Source organism: Vanessa atalanta, chromosome W, assembly GCF_905147765.1.
Source record: "Vanessa atalanta chromosome W, ilVanAtal1.2, whole genome shotgun sequence".
Classification (NCBI taxonomy): domain Eukaryota; kingdom Metazoa; phylum Arthropoda; class Insecta; order Lepidoptera; family Nymphalidae; genus Vanessa; species Vanessa atalanta.
This window is the reverse complement of record NC_061901.1, coordinates 4,615,820-4,639,269: the sequence shown is the minus strand read 5'-3', so window position 1 is coordinate 4,639,269 and position 23,450 is coordinate 4,615,820. Positions and strand designations below refer to the sequence as shown.

General features: G+C 36.0%; 1 protein-coding gene across 1 annotated transcript in view; it reads right to left on the bottom strand.

The window, feature by feature from the left end:
* LOC125075685 (gamma-aminobutyric acid receptor subunit beta-like) overlaps nt 1-12,901 on the bottom strand; it is a 79,429-nt gene extending 66,528 nt beyond the window's left edge. The window contains exon 1 of the mRNA XM_047687394.1: nt 12,807-12,901. Within this exon, the coding sequence (XP_047543350.1) occupies nt 12,807-12,888 (82 nt within the window). The 5' untranslated portion in view covers nt 12,889-12,901. The remainder of the gene's footprint in view (nt 1-12,806) is intronic.
* Nucleotides 12,902-23,450: the final 10,549 nt, after the last annotated feature.

The following is a 23,450-nucleotide window of genomic DNA, read 5'->3' as shown; positions in this document are numbered from 1 at the left end:
AGCTCATCGCGCGTTTTGGGCTAAAAACGGTATTCCGAATGCCACTGTCAAATCGAAAACCATACATATGGTCGTTTAATTCGCGTTTTTAACTCGTTTATAAATGTCAAAATTCCACGACACGCTTTCATTCATCGTGTTTTGAAAACGTGGATGTAATTTAACATAAAAATTTAAATAAATATAGTGTTTTTAATGTGATTTATAAATTATTTTGATGGTTTTTAGAGTTATATTTAGTTAAAAAAGTGTTCGGGTTCATATGATGTTATAAAAATTTTAGGATGCTTAAAAAAAATTACTACACGTAAGCGATTAAAAGTCTTAAAAATCCCACATTCACTTTAAAAATGAAGTGTGCATCAATGTGCGAGATATAACAATACTTGCTAACTGTTTTACTATCTAAATTGAGTGATTAAAATAAAAAAAATATCAAAACATTAAGAACCTTAAACAATTTAATATCTATACAAGAATATTGGGGTTGGGTTTACAATAATCCTCCACGATTTTGGGGAAATCAATTGTTGTATATGTTAGAGAATTGGTCCCTGATTACAACAATACCACTCGCGTCCTGCGAAACTGCACCATTTTCGAGAAAATTAAGAAAAACTATCATAACCTATACACGCGGAAATATGTCAAATAGATCGTAATATTACCATAAGAGCAGGATAAGTAACTATTTTGTATAAGTTCGACAAGGATGCAATATACATAAGGTGCTTGTAATATGTCAAAACGCTAAATGAATGTGTCAAATATCACGAATGTGTTTTGACGTTATTCATATTATATTATATTATATATACGAAACAACGAACGACATATTTAATGTCGTTCGTTGTTTCTTTTTGACTCGCGTATTTCGAATGAGTGCTTGTTTTATTTTGTTTGTTGTGATTTATTTCGATGATTTTGCTAGAAAGCTTAGATTTATACATTTGATTGTATAAAATTGACACAAAACCGTATCGTATCGTATACGTATCCGTATCGTATCGTATCGTAACAAAGCACAGGCACGATGTGCCTGTGCTTTGTTACGAAAGGCGAAGGTGCTGCACATCCCGTAGCGCCGAAGGCCACTGAGTCTCGAAATTGTTAATAAATAGCCTGATTTGAGGTTAGAATTATATGATTAGTTTTTGCCAATATCTCAAGAACGAAGCAAATTCGCATGATGGGCATGGTACCAGAGCATAGAGAGAATACTCATATACTTCCCCACAGCCCCTCTACCCCCCGCTCCTGAAGCAGATTACTAAACCGCAACCATAAATTAGTAGCTCAATCCCAGGATTTAGTTGCTCATTCTACAGGATTAAGTGACTCGAGTTCTGACAGTAATAAAAATACTATGAGGGTTAATAATAACAATAATCTTGTTAAATTACCAACTATACAATTTCCTAAGTTTAGCGGTTCCTATGATAACTGGCTAGAGTTCCATGATACTTTTTCTAGTCTTATTCACTCCGACGACGAAATTGACAACATTAATAAATTTCATTATTTGAGAGCGTCACTAGAGGGCTCTGCCGCCTTAGTTATACAGTCCATTGAATTTTCAGCAAAGACTTACCCTGTTGCTTGGAAGATATTATACTAAAGGTTTGATAATAAACGATTACTCATTCAAAATCACGTGACAGCATTATTCAACATTGATTTAATTACTAAAGAGTCATCCGTGTCTATTAAGCGTTTAATTGATCAATTAAATAAAAATTTAAGAGCTCTAGATTCTCTAGGCGAACCGACTAAGCACTGGGATACATTGTTGATACATATTATAATACAAAAATTAGACACTAAGACGTATCGCGAATAGGAGGAACTTAAGGGTCGTCTTGGTAAGGATGAACCTCTTACACTAGACGTATTTATAAACTTTTTGCGTAATCGTGCTGATTTGCTAGAGGCCTTAGAGTTATCACGAAGTAGTAATCATTCTCACCAGTCTATTAAACAGAACACGAAAATTAAAAGCATGGTTTCTATTGCAAGTCCAACTCAGGCTGACGATAAATCTCCGATAGCCTCATCTACACCTAAACCCTGCGTTAATTGCAAAGGTGAGCATCCGCTTAAAAATTGTCCGCAGTTTTTAGGTCTTAATAATGAACAGCGATTGAAACTCTTACCTAACTATAAAATATGTTACAATTGTTTACATATTGGTCACTATGCAAACCAATGCAAAAAGCCTGGTTGTAGGATATGTAAACGTAAGCATAATACGCTTATCCATGTATCAGGTTCGAAGTCGCAATCACCAGATAATGCTGGATCATCAAACATGGATAAGAGTGATTCGAACAATATGAATTCTACTTCCAGCTCAAATATTTCTTTATCGGCATGTTTGAAAAATTCAAATCAAGGTAATCATGATGTGCTATTATCAACAGCCCTTGTCAAGTTGTATGACTCCGAAAATCAGGAATATATTGCTCGAGCGTTACTTGATTCCGGAAGTAGATCATGTCTTATTACAGACCATATGTATAATAAATTAAACTTACCTTATGATAATGTCGATCGTTCTGTAACAGGAATAAATAATTACACTCTACCAATTGGTAAAATGTGTCGTGTGCAAATGAAATCTTTAAAAAATAATTATTTTACAAATGTTACTAGTTTTGTTTTACCATCGATCATAAGCAAAGTGCCTTATAGTCATTTAGACATTTCGATGTTAGATATTGAATCTAATATTAATTTAGCTGATCCTAATTTTTATACACCCGGAGACATTGATTTAATCATTGGTGCTAACCTCTTTTGGGATTTATTAGGATCACAAATTATTAAGCTAGGTAGCGGCAAACCGATACTTTTTGAAACTAAACTTGGTTGGATAGTTTCTGGACCCATGTTTGGCGGTCATGTATCTAATCGCTCACCAGCAAATATCAAATGTAATTTAGCACAAATAGAGTCTGATAATGATTTTTTAGATTCAAATTAAGTTATTCAAGAGAATTTATCACGATTTTGGCAGTTAGAGGAAATTGATAAGAAATCCTCCTATTATTCTGAGGAAGAAAAAATGTGCGAAGAACATTTTATTATTAATACTTCCCGTCTTCCAGATGGCCGCTTTTGCGTGAGAATTCCTTTAAAAATAATATTGAAACTTTAGGTGAGTCTTATCAGCGTGCTAAACATTGTTTCTTGGACGTCGTCTTAATAATCAACCTTTACTAAAAACTAAATATCATGATTTTATGTTGGAATATTTATCACTTGACCATATGTCCAAATCTAATTTAAAATCTAATGAATTTTCTTATTTCATCCCACATCATGGTGTCTGGCGTGATAGTAATTCGACAACAAAGTTAAGGGTCGTGTTTAACGCTAGTAGTCCTACTACTACGGGAGTTTCCTTTAATGAAATTCAAATGGTCGGTCCAACTATACAGGACGATCTTTTAAGTATTCTTTTGAGATTTAGGCAGCATAAGTACATTTTGTCCGCTGTCGTGGAGAAAATGTACAGACAGATTTCAGTACATCCAGACGATAGACACCTTCAAAGAATTATCTGACGTAATAATACAGATGAGAATTTAGATATTTATGAATTAAATACGGTGACCTATGGTACAGCGAGTGCACCATTTCTAGCTGTCCGCTGTCTCAAGCAAATAGGTCTCGAATGCTCTGATCCCAAAATAGCTGAGATTATTTTACACGACTTCTATATCGACGATTTGCTCACCATCGATGAACTTATACAGATACGTCAAAATGTTACTAATGCTTTAAGTATGGCGGAAATGCCACTTAGAAAATGGAAATCAAATGTTGCGGATTTAAATAATGATGTTAAAAATACTGAATCATTTGATTTGAACATAGGGGCTGATGAATCCAATTTTAAATCAGTTTTAGGCTTAGGTTGGCGTTCAGATTCGGAAAAACTTTGTTTTTCCATAAGTGGTAATATTCCTATTATTATGACAAAACGAAGCATACTTTCTGTAATCTCACGAATTTTTGATCCTCTTGGATTACTTACACCTTGTATTATTATCATGAAATGTATATTACAGAAATTATGGCTACAAAAATTGTCATGGGATGATCCACTACCAGCTGATATAGCTAGGTCATGGAATGAATTTATTATTGATTTACCAATTCTTAATGATTTATTGATTACACGTAATGTTTTAGTTGATTGTTATAGCTATATAGATTTACATATATTTTCGGATGCATCACAATATGCTTATGGGGCATGTTTGTATGCTTGTAGCGGAAACGAAAATGATGAAATTTCAGTTCGTTTGGTTATGGCTAAAAGCAGGGTCGCTCCAATCAAACCTACTACCATACCTGGAATTTTGCGGGGCTCTTAAGGGGCTACGTCTATACGAAAAGGCCATTAGTGCTCTCCGAGTCAAGGTAAGGCGTACGTTTTTTTGGACCGACTTTTCTATTGTTTGGGCTGGCTTAAAACCCTACCAAATAAATTACAACCATTTGTACGCAATAGAGTTGCAGAGATCGTAGAAAAATCTTTTGGTTGTACTTGGCGACATGTAACTACGCTTGAAAATCCTGCTGATCATATTTCGCGAGGTGTTAATGCTAAGGCTTTGATGTCGCTTGAGATTTGGTGGTCAGGCCCAAGCTTTTTAAGACTAGATATGTCACATTGGCCACCTCATCTCGCTAGTTCTGAAACTCTTCCAGAATTACGTTGTGTAATTACTGCAAATATAGCTGTAGAAAGTCATAACAATGAATTCATTGATTTTAATAGATTTTCTAATTTATCTAGACTTAAACGTACTGTAGCTTATGTTTTACGCTTTATTCGAATTTGTAAGAAATAATTAATTAAAGATAAATTTTTAACAGTCGAAGAATTGGATAATGCATTAAATCTTATAATCCAAATATCACAAAAACAATCTTTTCCGGAATATGAACTTTTAATAAATAATAAAAACTTACCTGCTAAAAACGCGTTACTCAAATTAAACATATTTCTCGATGATTTTAAAATTCTTCGCGTTGGAGGCCGTTTAGAACATGGTAACTTTACATTTGATAAAAAACATCCGATTTTGATTCATTCGAAACATCCTTTGACTAAATTATTATTTCATTACGAGCATAGACGATTATTACATGCAGGTCCGCAACTGTTACTGAGTACGATTAAGGAATCATTTTGGCCAATAGGAGTTAGGAATTTGGCCAAGTTATGTTATCTACAATGTATCCGGTGTGCTCGATTAAAGCCTAGGGCAGTTGCACCTATAATGAGAAATTTACCACAACAGCGTGTGTCTGTCAGTTATCCTTTCGAGAACGTGGGAATCGATTATGCTGGTCCAATTATGATTGTTAGTCGACAAGGTCGTGGAAGTAGATTACTAAAAGCGTATATTGCAGTTTTCGTACCGAGCTAGTATCGGAATACTTGACGTCGATGTTTCGAGCCTCGTTTAGTTCCGCGGTCAATTGGAAGGCAAAGCCAAATTGGCATCAAAAAAGCTCGGTGTGCTCAGCAAAGCAAGACAGTATTTCACGTCGGCCGATCGTCTAAGACTATACAAGGCGCAAATTCGGCCTCACATGGAATACTGCTTTTAACTCTGGGCGGGTGCTCCCCAGTACCAGCTCCTTCCATTTGACCGTATCCAACGTAGAGCGGCTCGAATTATCGACGATCAATCCTTTCCGATCTGCTTGATCTTTCGGCTCTGCGTAGAGATGTTGGATCGCTCTGCAACTTCTACAGAATTTATCACGGGGAATGTTCCGCTGGTTCCACAGAGTGGTTCTGCCTCGCACAACCACTCTGTGGAACCAGCTTTCGCCGGCGGTTTTTCCGAACCGATACGACTTGGGAACCTACAAGAAAAGAGCGTACTTATTTCTTAAAGGCCGGCAACGCACCTTTAACCCCCCTGGTGTTGCAGATGTCCATGGGCGGTGGTAATCACTTTCTACCAGGTGAGCCTCCTGCTCGTTTGCCCCCTATAACATAAAAAAAAAATCTACTACCTGTGTTCAATTTGATTCGTATCATTTCCTTTTTAGGTTTTCCACAAACACTTCTATTAACATCCCATGTGGCCTTTATTCTATCATCGGAATTCAAGATTTTGTTCTTTATGTATTAAAACTTAGCATAAATACATACTGTTTTAACATTTCGGAATATTTATTGACCTATTCTAGAAAGGCTACGTTTCGATTCCACTGCTTCATACCGTATAGGTCGTATAATTTATTTCTACTTTAATATATACCAATACTAGCCCAGTTACTAAACTTAGATAATTTACACGCCACAATATCTTTAAAAGAATTAAATTTATTAGCCGTTATTGGCCTGTATATATTTTTTTGAATGAATGATTTCTTTGTGTTCCAAAGAAAACTTCTGACGACAGTGGTCAGAAGTCAAATTATTTATAATTGATAATTAATATATTTCACAGTCACAAAACACATTGTCAATACACGTAGAAGTATAGTTGGTTATTCCTGTCAGTTCATTAACTCTGTGCGTTAAATTAAATGACTTAAACAAGATGACCAACCGAACACGGAAAAAGAGACGAAAAGAAAAGTCGACGTTAAAATTGCCACATACAATTACATATTTATTACTTTTACATATCTTTTTAAGAGTATCCTCCATAGTGGTCTCAAATAAGTCTCCTCATGAGGGCCGATACACGCAGACCATAGTGTACTGCGGAAATTCCACGCAAGGTATCTTTTCGAGATTTACAAACGATATCATTCCGTACTTATAATATTAATGAGCCACCACGAATAGCATTCTCTTTACGAATGTACTTGACAATTTAAAGTTTAGGATATTAAATATGTCAAAACTTTTAATCCAATGCTCTGTGACACAAAATACATGAGTTTTATTATTATAACACTCCGAAAATAATTCTATTTCATGATCTTTGCCACCTATGCCCTGTATATATTGATGATTTAAGTAAGAGGGCATAAATTTTGTCATTTTATTTAGTTTAAAGTTTTGTAATTTTTTTATAATGCCTAAAGGATGTGTCGTGCAGTCGTCAGACCTAATACAAGCGAAGAAGGACAATCGTTTGAGAGGTCAGGCTATGAATAATGAATATCCCTTTTGCAAACGGAGCTAACGAAAACCCCAAAAATAAGAAGACTGATGCTCAGCTCCGCAGATTTTCACAGCCTACAGGCTGCTGCTAAAGAAATATCTATGGAAACGCCGCTATACTTAGTACTATTAGGTGCAAGTGCATTGGGTATCGCCCTCGCATTACGAAAGTACGTGAGGTGGCGCTTATCGGAAACTACAGTTGAACGTGCAGATGGCGAGACGGAACAAGGCAACGCTTATGCAGAGATGGTTACGAGCACCAACGCGACCCTAACTGGATTATGAGCGCTATTCTCAAATCAATCTGCGAATAGGCGGTGATATTAAGTATTAAAACTACATAGAATACGCAAGATAATGGAAATTACCAAGCTATTCATAACAATTGCATCAGCCATGGACAGGCATGGAAAAGCTGAATCGCTAAACGTGGCCTGCCGTTAAAACAAATAAAAGTATCTAATTCAACTGTGGGAATTGGCTCAATGGGACCTGCGGTTGCGACAAACGCCAGCATCGAATTAGGAACTCCTTCTCTTCTCTTCTATTTTATGAATTTTATTTATTTAAATTGAAATTTATTTAGACTTAAATATAAATAAATTTCATGTAATTTAATTAAACAATTGAGTTGTTGTAAGAATTTCGGATTTTTTTTGCATCTTGTCTGCCGGACTGAAATTAATAAATAAATACATATATGTGATTTGATTTGATTTGTTTTTTATCAGTTACGATTGAGTATTATTGTTCGACCTCAAAATGTATAAATTCTGGGTGGAATAAGGCTGCTTTTGTTGTGATCTTCTGCCAGTGAAGTAGCTAAGAGAATCGTATGTTAAATAAACTACTTATTTAATGTATGTAATCATTGACTTATAATGCATACTACCAGATACACTGCTCAAAATTAAAATTGTGTCACAGTGACGGCAAAGGGAAAGAAAGCGAGAGGGAAAGTTAGTTTGAGTGATTAAGGTGAGACAATCGCGCAGATGTTTCACAATAGTTTTTATCTTTTTTTGTTTGTCTCTGAGAGTATTATAGTGAAATTATTTGATTCGATAATGGTCATACTTGTAATGGTATTGAGAAGATTAGACAATCATTATTAAAACACAAAAAATATTAAAGACTTGGTTAAAAACCTGGAAGAAAATTAAAATCATACAAACTCACTTGAGAAGAAATATGCTCTCAGAAAACTTTATTGTGTAACGGACTATACTATACTATTTACATAAATACGTGAGAATGAATTATTGTTATTTTAATACATTTTTTTTTTATATAAAAGATAACATCGGTCGCAGCGCCACCTACCGGGTTCAATATAAGCCGTCCGTAGACTCAGTTAAGCACATATTAAAATTTAATCAAAATTGGTCAAATTGTTTTGAAGAGTTTACATACATGCATACATACATACATATATAGAATTATATGTCATATATAGAAACATAAAAACATACATACAAATAAATTCATGAGATTGCATAGTAAATGTATACATATACATAGAATAATAAAGGAATGACATTATATCAAGCTTACCTTTTTTCATACGTTTTTGGTGAAATCGTTCGTGTATTCATGGATATGTTTGTGTATTGGCGAAGAAAATGACGTGCCACTTTTTGAGGAAAAATTTCGGCGCCAGCCTTTTTCCATACAAAATTCTATAGATTTAAGGCTGACCTGCGCCGAATGTCATACTCTCGTGAAAGCATATATAGGGGTATGATGCTTGGCAGCTCGGTTCAAATTGGACGCGTGGAGTGATGCGCTCGCCGCATCGGCCGCGTGCAATAATGCATATCAAATTACATAATAAGAAATGATACTAGGCGGTGCAGCTGTGCGGGTTATACTGCGAGGCTGCTAGCTATGGTTGATTATTCTGAAATATAGGAGTGGCGCAGATCCGTGTGTCGGTGTAGTGCCTACTCATATATCAATGGTGGATGCATGGCAAAATATAATTATAATGAGAATGTGCTTCGTGCACTTTACCTATAAATAATACAAATGATTATTACAAATGACGGTATGGCAGGCCGTCATATGAATGAGTGTTCTCAATGAGACATTATATTTATTATATAAAAGCGATATAAAGAAGGTCGGGGTTAACCTCGAATAAAATATAATAATGAAATTAATATGATATAGAAACGGTTTGATGGTAGCCGTCTTGCGATAATATCTAATTGCAAAAAAGTATGTACTGGGCGATGCATACTGATAGTAGAGGGTTACCTCGGTGACTATTAATTATGAAATTTAAATCAAGTATATTAACAAATAGCAATAAGGCTATAAATAATGATTGAACTTCTTTCAATAATAATTAATTTGTAAAATAACTAAACATATTGCTTGTCAACTTTGTCTTCCATGTTGCAGATTCTTGTAAACCGTAAGCGGAGCAAGTTGTAGCGATATTATATTGTAAAACTGTGACGATCGACGGATGTAAGTTCGTATAGCGGTCGAAATCAATAATCTTCATGTAAAACTGTGACGATCGACGGATGTAAGTTCGTATAGCGGTCGAAATCAATAATCTTCATGTAAAACTGTGTCGATCGACGGACGTAAGTTCGTAAACCGGTCGTTCTAAAACTCCACAATTATTATCAGTAAACAGATCCAAGTTTGGTATAACTGTTTGATACGATCACGACGACAACGATCTAATGATGTTGATGTTTTAAGATTTTTATTGTTAAATAACAAAACCTTTATAATATATTTGTACTATGCACATGCAAAATGATCGCGCACGAGTACTGTACTGAATATACTCTGGTGGATTCTTGATGATTCGACGCGTGGTCTGAGGCTGTGTGGCTCGACCGAGAGTCGCTGCATTAGTGTCCCTCGTGGCGATGTCGTCTTGAATTTGCTTAGGTGATGCAGTTGCGAGGTGTGATGTTACTGTATAACGTCTTTGGCGATACGGTAGTGTCCCTCCTTCTGTTACCAATGAGGCTGCCTACGTGAGATAGTTTCGGGGTTTGAGGTTACTGTATAACGTCTTTGGCGATACGGTAATGTCCCTCACTCAGTCTTACCGGGTTACTAGAGTAGTGTATGTGCTATGTGGTACTAAGCTATGGCTGGTTGACGTTACGATGTCGTTATTGATGTCTCTCATCAATCGGTAGTACCAGAATCACGACCGAATGTTGCAGGGCGTTGCGGAGGCTGTAATAACGCTGAAGTGATACGTTCATGCAGTGAAGGACCCAAATAATGGATTTCATCCAGGCTGGCATCACTATACATATATGGCGCACTAATCGCTTTGTACGAGAAGTGTCGTTTGTAGCAAAATGTTCCTCCTTTTAGGGACGCCTCCTAAGCTCAATGTTAAGGATATTATAAGAGACATTGTAGTAGGGCACCTAGTTTAGTAATAAGACTGCGTATATCTCTTTGAAGTTGATTATCACGTGCAAATAATGATCTGAGTTCGAAGCTCGTTTAAGTAATCGACTGTCGGGTGTGTGCCTGTTGTAGAGTTAAGTATATCCACTGTATAGTTATAGATTTAAGTAAAACGTGATACGCGAAGCGTTTATAAGGTTTATAAGCTAGTTAAGAAAACGTTCGATTTAGTTTTAAGTCTTAGTTATAAGTCTTAGATATAAGTCTTAGTTATAAGAAAGAATACGATTATACGTTTATGAAACATGATATATATATTCGTATTTCATAACCTACTACGGTAGAAAATATGACAAATTATGTTAAATCCACTTAAATGATTCCTACGCGGTAATCTATGAGTTCAATTGAATATTATTCCACTATGTTTGGAATTAATACGTATTATCTTACGATAAAACGACACTCTGCGACAGTGGATATAGCAACGAATAACGTTGTGCTTGCATTAGGCCGCCTGATGGTCGTGCACTTGAACTGGTATGAGAAACAGTGATTTAATGCAATGATAATCCAGGGTTAAACCCATTGACTACAGATTTCCTCATCTATGACAGATTGACTATTTATGGGACTTTGATCCTTATTTTTATTATTATTGTTGTAGCATTGGCTACTTTATAAACACCGCAGTTACGACTGTGAAACCCACTGGACCACGGTCTAGTTTGTTGATTTATTTTTAAGTCTAATCGTCGATTTGAATAACATAGTTATTACTGTGCTATCCGCTAGACTACGGTCTTGATTTATTTATAAGACTATTAGTCTTTTATACACCTCAGCTACGGCTGTGATACCTGCTGGACTTTAGTTCTAGTTCATATATTATTTAACAAAGTGTTTGCACACTAAAAAATCGCACTTCCCATGTTCGAGGAAGGTTCACCGATCTATGGTTGGAATCTACAGTTGATGGCGGGCGCGGGGCCATTTCAACCTCCTCCCTCTTTTATATTTTTCAAAACAGTTAAATATATAAAGATGGGTAGGAGCGACATCCTTCAGCTACTCGTAAGAGGTGTTAAAGGAAATGGGACCGGTATCTCATACATTCGATTATTATTATTCAAATTAATTATGAGCCGAGATGGCCCAGTGGTTTGAACGCGTGCATCTTAACCGATGATTTCGGGTTCAAACCCAGGCAGGCACCACTGAATTTTCATGTGCTTAATTTGTGTTTATAATTCATCTCGTGCTCGGCGGTGAAGGAAAACATCGTGAGGAAACCTGCATGTGTCTAATTTCAACGAAATTCTGCCACATGTGTATTCCGCCAACCCGCATTGGAGCAGCGTGGTGGAATATGCTCCAAACCTTCTCCTCAAAGGAGAGGAGGCCTTTATCCCAGCAGTGGGACATTTACGGGCTGCTAATGCTAAAAAAAAAAAAAATTAATTAAACAAAATATTTATATTAAAAACGCATTTAAAAGATAAACCTGGTTTTATTTGACTCCTCTATAGTCGATTGAATTTATAATCTCTGACGCTCTAAAAGAGCACGGTTATTACACAAAGTCAACATTATATGGATCCTAACTAACTAGACGAAATCACGAGCTAAACCGATATTTAAATATAAGAAATTTAAACGTAAAATTATATTTTAACTAAGATAGGCAGGGAATAGTCACAATTGTTCTCTGGAATAGCTTTTACATTAATTCGGCAGTTTTGTAAAAAATAGTTTATTTATATGTAGATTAGTTTTGAATAGTATTTCATTGTGTAAATAAATAACATATTGCTAATAAGTAATGGTTGTTTTCAATTCTTTCAATCTTGGCCATTGATAGTTCAATTTTGTAGTGTTAAATAGTTTTAATATAATATTCTGGGCTACTTCCACTTAAGGCGACAGTCAATTATCAAACCCGAATATTGCTATTTGACTACATCTACCAAATAACAATTATAGATCCCAGTAGTGAAACACACAATTAATCTTATTTAACACTTAATTTAAAAAAAAAACAACTGAAAGAAGACTTTAAAAAATGCCTACATGTACGTCGTAAAAAAGGCTAAAAGGAAAATATATTAGTTATATAATCACAAAATATAATATATAAATATAGTACATACATATATTTTAATATAATAATAAGTATATAGGTATTATTTTTCAGAAGTGTAGGTTCTCAAAGCTAGATACTCTAATAATCGTTTGAGTTATTAAGCTTATATTTGTTACTAACCTCCATAGTTTGGTCTTACTCTTTTGTCGTAATGGATACTTAAAGAATCCAAAATGGCGGAAATATTGACGTCACCAAACATTCCGCCTCCACCAGCCGCCCTGTGAAAAATATAATAAATATATCAATAAATATAGTATATATTTGTTTATATAAAAGTTAAAAATGGAATAACTAAATGGAAACCCACTAGTGCTAGAAAAGCAAAGGTATGTTTATTAGTACTTAAAAATACTTTTTTTTTAATTTTAATAGGTTATAGGCCTAATAAATACATAAGTAAGTCACTATTAATCCCAGAAAATGAGTGAGTTCAAAGTCGCAGGTAGAATTATTTTATTAAGTAAATAACATAGGCCGACGATTTTTAGAAAGCAAAACCGAAACGTAGTGTTGCCGAATGATTACGCTGCGCTGATTCCGAATTTGAGCACCGAATTAAAATCAAGTCGGATTTCCACTGCGAAAGGTTAATCAGTGGGAAATGGTTAGACGGGACGGACTCCCGATATGAAATAGTTTTACATTTCCACGAACAAAGAGTTTTGTCTGATAATTTCTACTGCAAAAGTAAAATGAGAACGAGGAATAAACGGAGCGAGCAGAACAGAACAAGAGGAATGGAAAATAAACAGTTATTTGCCACAGAGATCGAGTTCATTTAGAGTTTTGAACTGATTGCGTACAGCGATGTCAATGCGCGATGTTATTGAGTGATACGAAATCAAAGGAAGGCATCGATAAGGAAACAGCAGGAAAAAGTACTATTAAGTTTGGACGTTATGAAATAGAAACATTAAAACCTTATAAAAAAACTAAACTCAACTCAAAACTCAGTAATTATGATGTACTAGTCGAAATATTGTTGAAACAACATGATTTCTTGTTTCTTATCCAAGATCTATTATTATCGACGTTTGATTTTTTTTACTTATAATGGCAATGCTATTGCATATCTTCATACCTACAAGCCCCTTGTTGTTGCAAGCTTAATTTTTTTATATTTTTTAAATATATTAGCTAGCACTTGGCTGTTATCACACCTGATAGAAGGTGATGATACAGCCTAAGGTGAAGCGCACTTCCCTAGAAGATGCCTATTCATTCAAGATTAGAAGATATGGCCAATATTATACGGAGGTCGGGAGGGTATTCCACACCTTAGCGGTGCGTATTAGAAACGAGAATGTCGTTTCTAACGTGTTATAAGTACATCAACTACGTAAGGGTGTAAATCTTTTCGATGCCCTGCAGTTCCATCGGTTCGGTTAGAAACAAATTAAATAGTTCCTGAGCACACTTTCCGAAATATATTCCATACAATACCGACAGATAGGCAACCTTACGATGGTGTTTAAGCTCTGGAGTTTTGCATTGACCACTGTCTGGTTGCCAATGAGTCTTCTAGCACGACGATCCACAAAATCCAAAGCATCAAGCTGATACTTAGCACAGCCGACTTATATATAGCTATAGTATTCCATGCACGATCTAACTTGGGTTGGATATAAGGCCAAAAGCTGTTCCGGTATGAAGTACGATTTGACCTTATTGAAGATGCCACATTTTTTGTTCAGCAGTTTTAAGTTTGGATTCAATGCATTGTGTAAAGTTGAATTTGGATGTTAAAGTAACTCCTAAAAGCTCAGTACTGTCAGTGATGGGTGCATACACATTTCGGAAAGTCGGAGTCGAGGGATGGCTTGCGTCTTGGTAGGATTAAAAGGAGAATGTCCATTCTTGGTATTGGTTTTTCTCGCGCTTGTAAATAAAATAATACCATAGTTATTTTATTAATTGTTCAACGCGTCTGGCTATCGGATAGTTTGTGTTTCGCCGGATTTTGTATTTGATATAAAAAATAGTAGTAATATTGATATTATGAATGTCCGGAACAGTTATAATACGTCACATTAAGTGTATTAATTAGTTCCAAATTAGAAAGATATAATAATCATGTACACAACATTTACAAATTGTAACATGTAAACTCATTGTAAAATATGTTATAATGCTATAACAACATGCTGTCCGGCAAAATCAGCCATTGTGTTAGTCATTGTTTTTATTAATGAGTAATTCGAAGTTTACGCTCTCCTCAAGCAAATATATGATATAAAATATTTTTTTTATTAATTTACTAACATTCTAATGCGCGTAAATGTATTATCGACAATGTGTTTCCTAATATTTAGTACAGCTCTGAAATGGTGTTGTATTGTTTATTAATTACGCGTTAAGAACATAAGAAAAATATCTTAAAAACGATTTGATCAATTAAAACGTTCCACCTAAAGAACCACTGTATCAAGTGTTTAGTTTTGATACCTACAAATCATCATATTATGCATCTCTTGGAACGCCTACTCAATTAATAAACGTACTAGAAGCATGGATATTTCCTACAGAGGTAAGCAGATTACAATTGAGTTCTTTTTTAATATATATCGTACGCTTAATAGACTGACCTAACTCAAAAAAGCTGTTTGTTGGGAAATCGCAAAAACATTTTGTCATTCACACTAACTTTATTACTTATATATCAATGAAAATAGCGTGGTAATAATAAATGAGGTATTGTAAGAATCGTTGATTAGGTATTTATTGATACTAAAATATAATTTTGGAGAAATTTACATTATTATTTACAATTTTAAATGTTTTAAAATTTTGTCTCTGAGATACGCCTGTTTATTAATAAAATCATTGTTATATTTCTGTAGTGTTGATGATACATATTGTTATATGTCTTTATTTGATTAAACGTTTCCCTAAAACTTTTTTCTTTTATGTTTATGAGTCTATACTTGATGAAATTTTAAAACATATTTTTTTTATGTTTTAAGTCTAAAATCAACGATAATATTGAAATACAATAAATATCAAAAAAGAAATCCATAAGTTTAGAAATATAATTACAAATTTGTTAAAAATAAGCTACTTAAAATATAAATAAAATTATATTTAAATAGAAATACAAATAATTGTATTATTTATTAAAATATTAAGTAATTTATAAACTCGATGTCTTTAAAGGAACATTAATAAAGTAATTTAAATGGAAAGAAACATCCTTAACTGAAACAACGAAGTACCTAATCATTAACTCCTATAAAATAAGTATATAAGACAATTAAACCTTTTTTTTTTTACTTGGGGAAATTCTCATGGGATACTTCCGCGCCCGAGGAGGCGAAGGAGTTATGTCGGACTTCTACCGACTAAAACCCCAAACTCTCGCTGCTATTTGGCGAAGCCACGGGAACGCTTTCGAATACATCCGCGACTCCGTCAGCAATTGTTCGCTTGCAGACCCACTACAATTTCTTCTTCTTCGTCAGGCAGTCAGACATCCCCACATCTGCCACCTAGGTTGTCACTCGCTAAGTGGATAACTGACGATCATAGGCAGCACGCCTACGGCCCACTCTTCTACGGCGATTGACCTCAGTGAAAACTTCTTTTTCCCTTAGGCGCTCCGCTTGCTCCTTAAGCGTCATGACGTGCTCACAGAACTGGACCATCGCAATCCAGAAAGTCCTCTGCTCGAGAATAGCTTTTACAACGGTAGGCAACGCGAGGTCTTGTCCGCCCGCAGCGACCAGTCGTGTCATATGGGGTACGCACCAGCTAGTACGCACGCTGCCTCATATGCGATAGTGCGATAGCCTCTAATGAGTCTGACCGTTATCGCTCGCTGCGGTCTACGCTGAGAAGCCTTATTCTAGGCCAAGAGAGCATCGACCCATATCGGAGTACCATGGAGATCTTACTACTCCAGCATATAGACGACGACAGCCAGCATTTGGTCCACCCACATTTGGTAGCAGTCGGTTCAGAGCTGCTGCTGCTCCGACGAGCTTAGGAGCAAGCCGGCTAAAGTGCTCTCTGAAATTCCATCGACTGTCGAGGACTAGCCCTAGGTACTTCATTGTGAACCCTACGACAATGGGGACCTCGTCAGTCTGAATAATCCGATAGGCTAGAACGTAGAGGTGGCATTTTCCGAGGGCCGTGGAAGCACATTGCCTCCGATTTTTCCAGGGCTACTTTCAATCCGAGCTGCCAGATCCTGCCGACCACTTCTGTTACTCCAATTGTACCCAGGAGTGCTGCGTCTTCGTATGTGTGCCTTCTCGCTGTTACTAGAGTGTCATCACTGTAGCATACTAGTTTTATCCCTCTCAAATTAGAACCAGCAAGACCCAGTCATAGCCAATATTCCACAGGAGTGGGCCAAGAACTGAACCCTGTGGAACGCCACATGCCATAGGTCTATCTTGCCATCCATTTTTCGTAGGGTCGTATCTTGTATACGAAAAATCTTTCTCTGCAAGAGGTAGTCCGTTATTATTTGTCGTAAATACCTCAGAACTCTATAGTATTTCAACGCCTCTTTAATCGTATTCCCAGAGAGAGTGGTAAATGCATTGGCAATGTCTATAGATACAGCCAAAACAACTTCTCCGTTATAGCTCTTACCCTAGCCACTGCATCGATCGTGGATCTGCCCCATCGGAATCCAAATTGGTATGCGCTAAAGCTTGGCCCTTTCAATGTCAGATGGTTGACGATACGGGTAGCTAGCAAGCGCTCGAAAAGCTTACCCATCTCATCGAGAAGGACAATAGGTCGATAGGCCCCTGGTGATTCTATAGGGCGTCTTTCTTTCTTCAGTAGCACTAGCATGCCTATCTTCCATTTGCGTTGAAACCTCCCCTGTTGGATACAGGCATTAAACAGCGCCGTAAATCGATGCATTAGCAGTCCGAGAGCTAAATACAAAGCACGACCGGGTATACCATCAGGTCCCGGAGCGACAGTTTTTGCCCGAAGGCGTATCATTGCGCTTTCTAGTTCTTCCTCCGAGATGACTGCCATTTCGTCATTGTTCTCTTCATCGCTTGTGGTCACGGGCAGTACCATCGATGGCGGTTGGTGAGTTCCAGCGTCTGGAAATAGCGTCGCAATGACTCGATTCCGTATATCTGGTCGTAGGTTTTGCGTCAGTGGTGGCGTCCGGACACGAAACTTGCGCGGTACCATACGGTACGGCCTTCCAAACGGGTCATTGTTAAGCGCTTGCAAGGATTCTGCTTCTGCGGATTCCTTGGCCCTGACTATGGCAATCTGTAAGTTCGTAACGGCCTGCCTATACGACGAATAAAGAGCGGCTTCTCTGCTTCGTCTCACCTACGTCGCCGTCGGCATCTTGTATATTGACGCCTCATTGCGACACACGTCTCACGCTGCTGAGCTAGCTCAGTGGATCACCAGATTACGGCTCGTTTCGACAAGTTAGGTTTTGTACCAGGCATAGCTGTATCGCATACGTTGGTCAAGGCTCCGGCAAACCATTGTGTCTCTTCTTCTATATCTATGGGTTCCTCTGACGATGACACCCAAGCTTGTACGAGGGCTGCTTCGGCTAGGTGGCGCTCATCTAGTGTATACAAGCCAAAGTTGTCTCTGTAATTTATAATTCATAAAAATATTTAATTGTCGATAAGTGTTGTTGTTTGTGTATAAAAGTGATAACAAACTTAGATTCTATAAGTGATATTGTGGGACAACATATTATTTATTTATTTATTTAAAAACTTTATTGACCAACAACAAAAGTTGGAACAAAAGGCGGACTTAATGCCTGAAGGCATTCTCTACCAGTCAACCTTTAGGCCAAACAGAAAGTCATGAAGGCGGTAACAATAAATTTTACAATAAATACTATAATAATAATAATAATAATGAAACAGAAACATAGATAAAATATTATATATATGTATGAGAATACACATTTATAATTAACAGAGACATAATAGAAATTTTAAAAACACAGCGTAGTGAGAGAAAGAAGGAGAAACTTAAGAGAGGTTTTTAATAAGATGATCCTGTAAACGACGCTTGAACAATGCCTTAGTGGAAGCCTTTCTAATTTCTACCGGAAGTTTATTCCATAATCTGACAGCTTGGACAGAGAAAGCGTTAGTTAGGAAACCAGAGAAGTGACTGGGAAAAGAGAGAAGGAGAGAATCAATAGAGCGTAGCTGTCGATCGTGATTGTCAGAAAGAAATTTGAATTTATCCTTTAAGTAATCAGGGGAAAGCGGGTCAAAAAGAATAGAAAAAAGAGAACACAGTAGCCGTAAATCTCTGCGTTGGCGGATAGGGAGCCATTTGAGTTCGGCTCGACAGTGGGAAATGTGGTCGAATTTTCGAAGGCAGAAGATGAAACGCAGGGAATTATTTATGAGGCGATCGAGTTTGTTTAAAAAAAATTCATTGAGATCGACATAACACACATCAGCGTAATCGATGATCGGATATATAAGGGCTTGCACTAGCAAAACTTTGGTTTTAATAGGGAGAAAATTTCTTAATCTATTGAGACACTTTAAGGTGGCGGTAACCGAGCGACTAACTTCATTAATATGCACCTTCCAGCTCAAAGTTGAATCAATGTGCAGTCCGAGATCTTTAACATTTTGAGAGTAAGGTATGATATTGTTATTAAACACGATATTTGGCAAAGAAGAAATATCGCACTTGGAAATGATACGCGAACTACCAACAATGATCGCCTGACACTTAGCCGGATTTACCATGATACCATATTTATTAGACCAGTTATATATGTAAGTAAGGTTTTGATTAATTTTATTTACAGCTGAATCGATATCCTCCAACTTAGTATGAATATAGAGTTGCAGATCATCGGCGTAGAAATGGTAAGAACAGTCGATGTTATAAGTAAGAAAATTTATAAAAATAGAAAAAATAATAGGAGAAAGGATGCCACCCTGCGGCACGCCAGCAGATAGGTCAAGCCACCCGGAAAGAGATTGATCCAGCCTGACCGCTTGCTGGCGGCCGCGAAGATATGAGGAGAACCAGTCCAGAGCTGATGAAGAAAAGTTTAAATGCTTAAAAATGGCAAGAACAATATCATGATCTACCAAGTTAAACGCGTTGGAAAAATCAATAAGGACCAGTATGGTGATCAATCTATTCTCCATACCAATCCGAATATCCTCAGTTACTTTGAGAAGAGCAGTAGCTGTACTATGGCCTGGTCGGAAACCTGACTGATATGAGCTGAGAATATTATAGTTATAAACAAAGGAAGAGACTTGTTGGTAAATACTTAATTCTAAGACTTTTGACAAGAAAGGAAGAATGGAAATGGGTCTGTAGTAATTTAACTGGGAGGGGTTGGAAACTTTAGGAAGAGGAATAACATAAGCTCTACGCCATAGTACAGGGAACTCTCCTGATGAAATAGAAAAATTTACAATGTGAGTTATAGCTGGCAGTAAATAGTCTAGAATAGATGTTATCATATATCGATTAATGCCATCAACACCAGTAGCATACGATGTGATTGACAGTATAATTTTACGAATTTCTTCATCAGACACTGGAGAAAGAACGAAGTCGTTAAAAGAAGGAGAGGCCATGGATTCAATTTCTGAAATAGTACGTAATTTAATATTAGGACATAATAGAGTAGAAGAAGAAAAATGTGAGTTTAAACTATCAGGAGACAATGAAGGCACAGAAAATTTATTGTTACGCTTATTTATGCCTAATGTTTGTAGAAACTTCCATATTGAGGCCACAGACGAGTTACTTACGTTAATATGACAATAGTGGCGTTTGGCTGTTCTTACCATCAAGTTACACCGGTTGCGAGCAGCCTTATATAATTCCCAATTTTCTTTGCACCTGTCATGTTTATATTTGCGGAAAGCACGATCACGACGAGACATAGCCATACGCACCCCTTTAGTAATCCAAGGAGCGGGCGGTCTTCTTATCTTGACAGGACACATTGGTGCATGTTTATCAAAAGGTGATGAAATGGATGTATTGAAGTGAGAAACTTTATCATTAATTGTTGATGGATTATATACTAAAGACATGTCAAGCGATTCTGCATCATTTTTTAAGTTTTCTAAGTTAATTTTAGCAAGATTGCGCATCCACACTGTAGGAGGTTTAATTTTAGGAGGCTTAAGCTTGTAGGACACATATAAAAGATCGTGACGAGAGAATCCGGGAGCTGATAATTGACCATATTTAATGACATCATTTGTTGAGGAGACAATAATAACATCCAACCAAGTATCAGGCGAGTCAAAGTTATGATGTGTAGCTCCAGAAGGGAGAATGTTGAAATTAATAGAATTTAAGAGGCTAGAAAGTTTTAAAGAACGTGGAGTCATTTTTAACATATCTGTATTCAGATTGCCCATGATTACATGATGTGTGTAATCCGATGAAAGGGACTCAAGGACAGGTTCAAGTGAAGAGAAATAGTCAACAGCAGGAGGGCAGTAAATAACTCCAAGGACCACTTTCACACCCCTGAGACGTATTTCAATGAATAAAGATTCAGCAGAGAACGAGAATGAAGAAGGAGATGAAAAAAGAATATTATAGGGAATCTCAGAGCGTAGGTAAATAGCCACACCTCCGCCACCTTTGCCTATACGGTCGTTCCGAATTAGCACAAAACCAGGAAGACTGTATAAGCAAGAACTAAGAGAAGGTTTTAACCAACTTTCGGATATTAAAATGGCGTCTACAGGGGCATTGGAAAAGGCTTCAAGAAAATCAGGAAAATGAGAAGGTAAGCTTTGAGCGTTAATATGACATACATTAAAAAAGTGAGGAGAATTGAGAAAAGAACTACTAAGCAAGGACCCAAGCGTTTCAGGAACATGGAAAGAATCATCGTCTACGTCAGAGGAACAACTACTACTACATGCTGATAAAAATATATCATCTGTAGTGGACATAATTTTACAATTTTAATTGTACGTTAAATATTAGTGCAATTTAAACGAAAATAAAGACCTATTTAAGCCTATTAAAATTGAACAAGTGAGTATAGTGCTTGAATAATATTTAAAAATAATTAAAAATAATAACAACAAAGTGTTCCTAAGTTTAGTGTAAAAACAACGGAATAATTATTAAATGCAGCCATATTTCAAATAATAATAGACCAAATCCGTTTTTTATTCTAAATATTTTTGCTCACTAACGCCATCTAAGAGTGAATAAAGATATTAGCAACTAATATATCGAATAACAATTGAATTACTACGATTGAAAAATAGATGTCTCTGTAAGAAATAACGATTAAAAATTATAAATAAATAAAAAAAAAAAAAAAAAACTGTTTATTGTTTGGATATACATTTAAATATAAATTTTTGAAAATGATGTCGTACTTAAGCGAGAAAGTAACCAGAAAAACGGATCAATTTGTTACACAACACGGTACACCTGTGACAAAATCAGGTTCTATTTCTCCTGAGACAGAAAGAAACAATATAACAATTCGTAAATGCATAACTAACATTCCGACAGATAACTCTTTTGAAGGCCTAGCCGAGGTGTACTCAGATGAAAATGATACTAATTCCTCTTTTATGAGCTCGACCCCTTCCCGTCAGCTAAATGGAAGTATTATTACTTCTAGCGCAAAAGTTATAGAAGACATGAACTCTATGAGAAACGAATTGTTCGCACTTCAGGAGAAGTTATTAAGGGCGGAAAACGAGATTAAAAACCTATTGTTCGAAAATAATAAACAGGTAAAGCTAATTTGTGATTATGAATTGAAAATTCAGCAACTTACACATATAAGAAAGCCTATATCTTCGTGTAAATCCAGTGAACAGTTGAACATAAGTAAAATGCGTACCAAGTTAGATTATTCTGATACTGAAAATAAACTTATGAACAAAAGAAAATCCATTGAAAAAACAGTACAAGTAACGCCATCTCTTAGCGAATCTAAGAACCAAAACAATCAGTTATCATCGGATAATTCATATTACCCTCCAAGTAAAACTGCTTGTTCCAACCATACTACGTCAGGAGCCGTGAAAAGTAAAGATCCAGTAACTGAAACTGTACGAAATAATCATCAAAACACCATTCAAGCATCACATTATATTAAAGAACAAGGCAGAAAAACAAAAATATGTATTTTAACTAATAGTGCTTGCGGTACATTACAAACTGTTGATGCAGCATTCAACCAATTTGATTATATTCGTTATGTATCACCAAACTGTAACATAAAACTTCTACTTCAGAACTTAGACTACAAATTACGTAATTATAGTATGATTGACTATTGTATTATAATGTTGGGAGAAAGAGATTTTGAGGCATCTTGTAATGATTATGCAGAATTGATTGTATATTTAAGGGAAGCTATACAGTATGTTTCGAATACAAACATAATTATATGTACACCTACGTATGTGTGTGGCGCCCCTATATACAATTACAAAATAGAATTATTTAATAACCTTTTATACTTAGAACTTAAAAATAACACTTATGCATATTTCTATGATTCCAATGCCACAGTTACTTTTGATATGTTCTCGTTAATAACTGGGAAGCTCACTAATTTGGGATTAAAACATGTCTACAATGATATATTATGTAAAATTTTGGCTGATTACAAGTATTATGGGTATTTAGTACCTAGGCCTAAAACTTCAGATATAGAGGACAGAAGTCCTCTGTTTTTTCTCGCGTAGTCATTATAGCAGATGTACTTTTTAATATCCAAAGAAAGGAAATAAACAAAAGAATAAAAAGATTTGTTCCAAAATT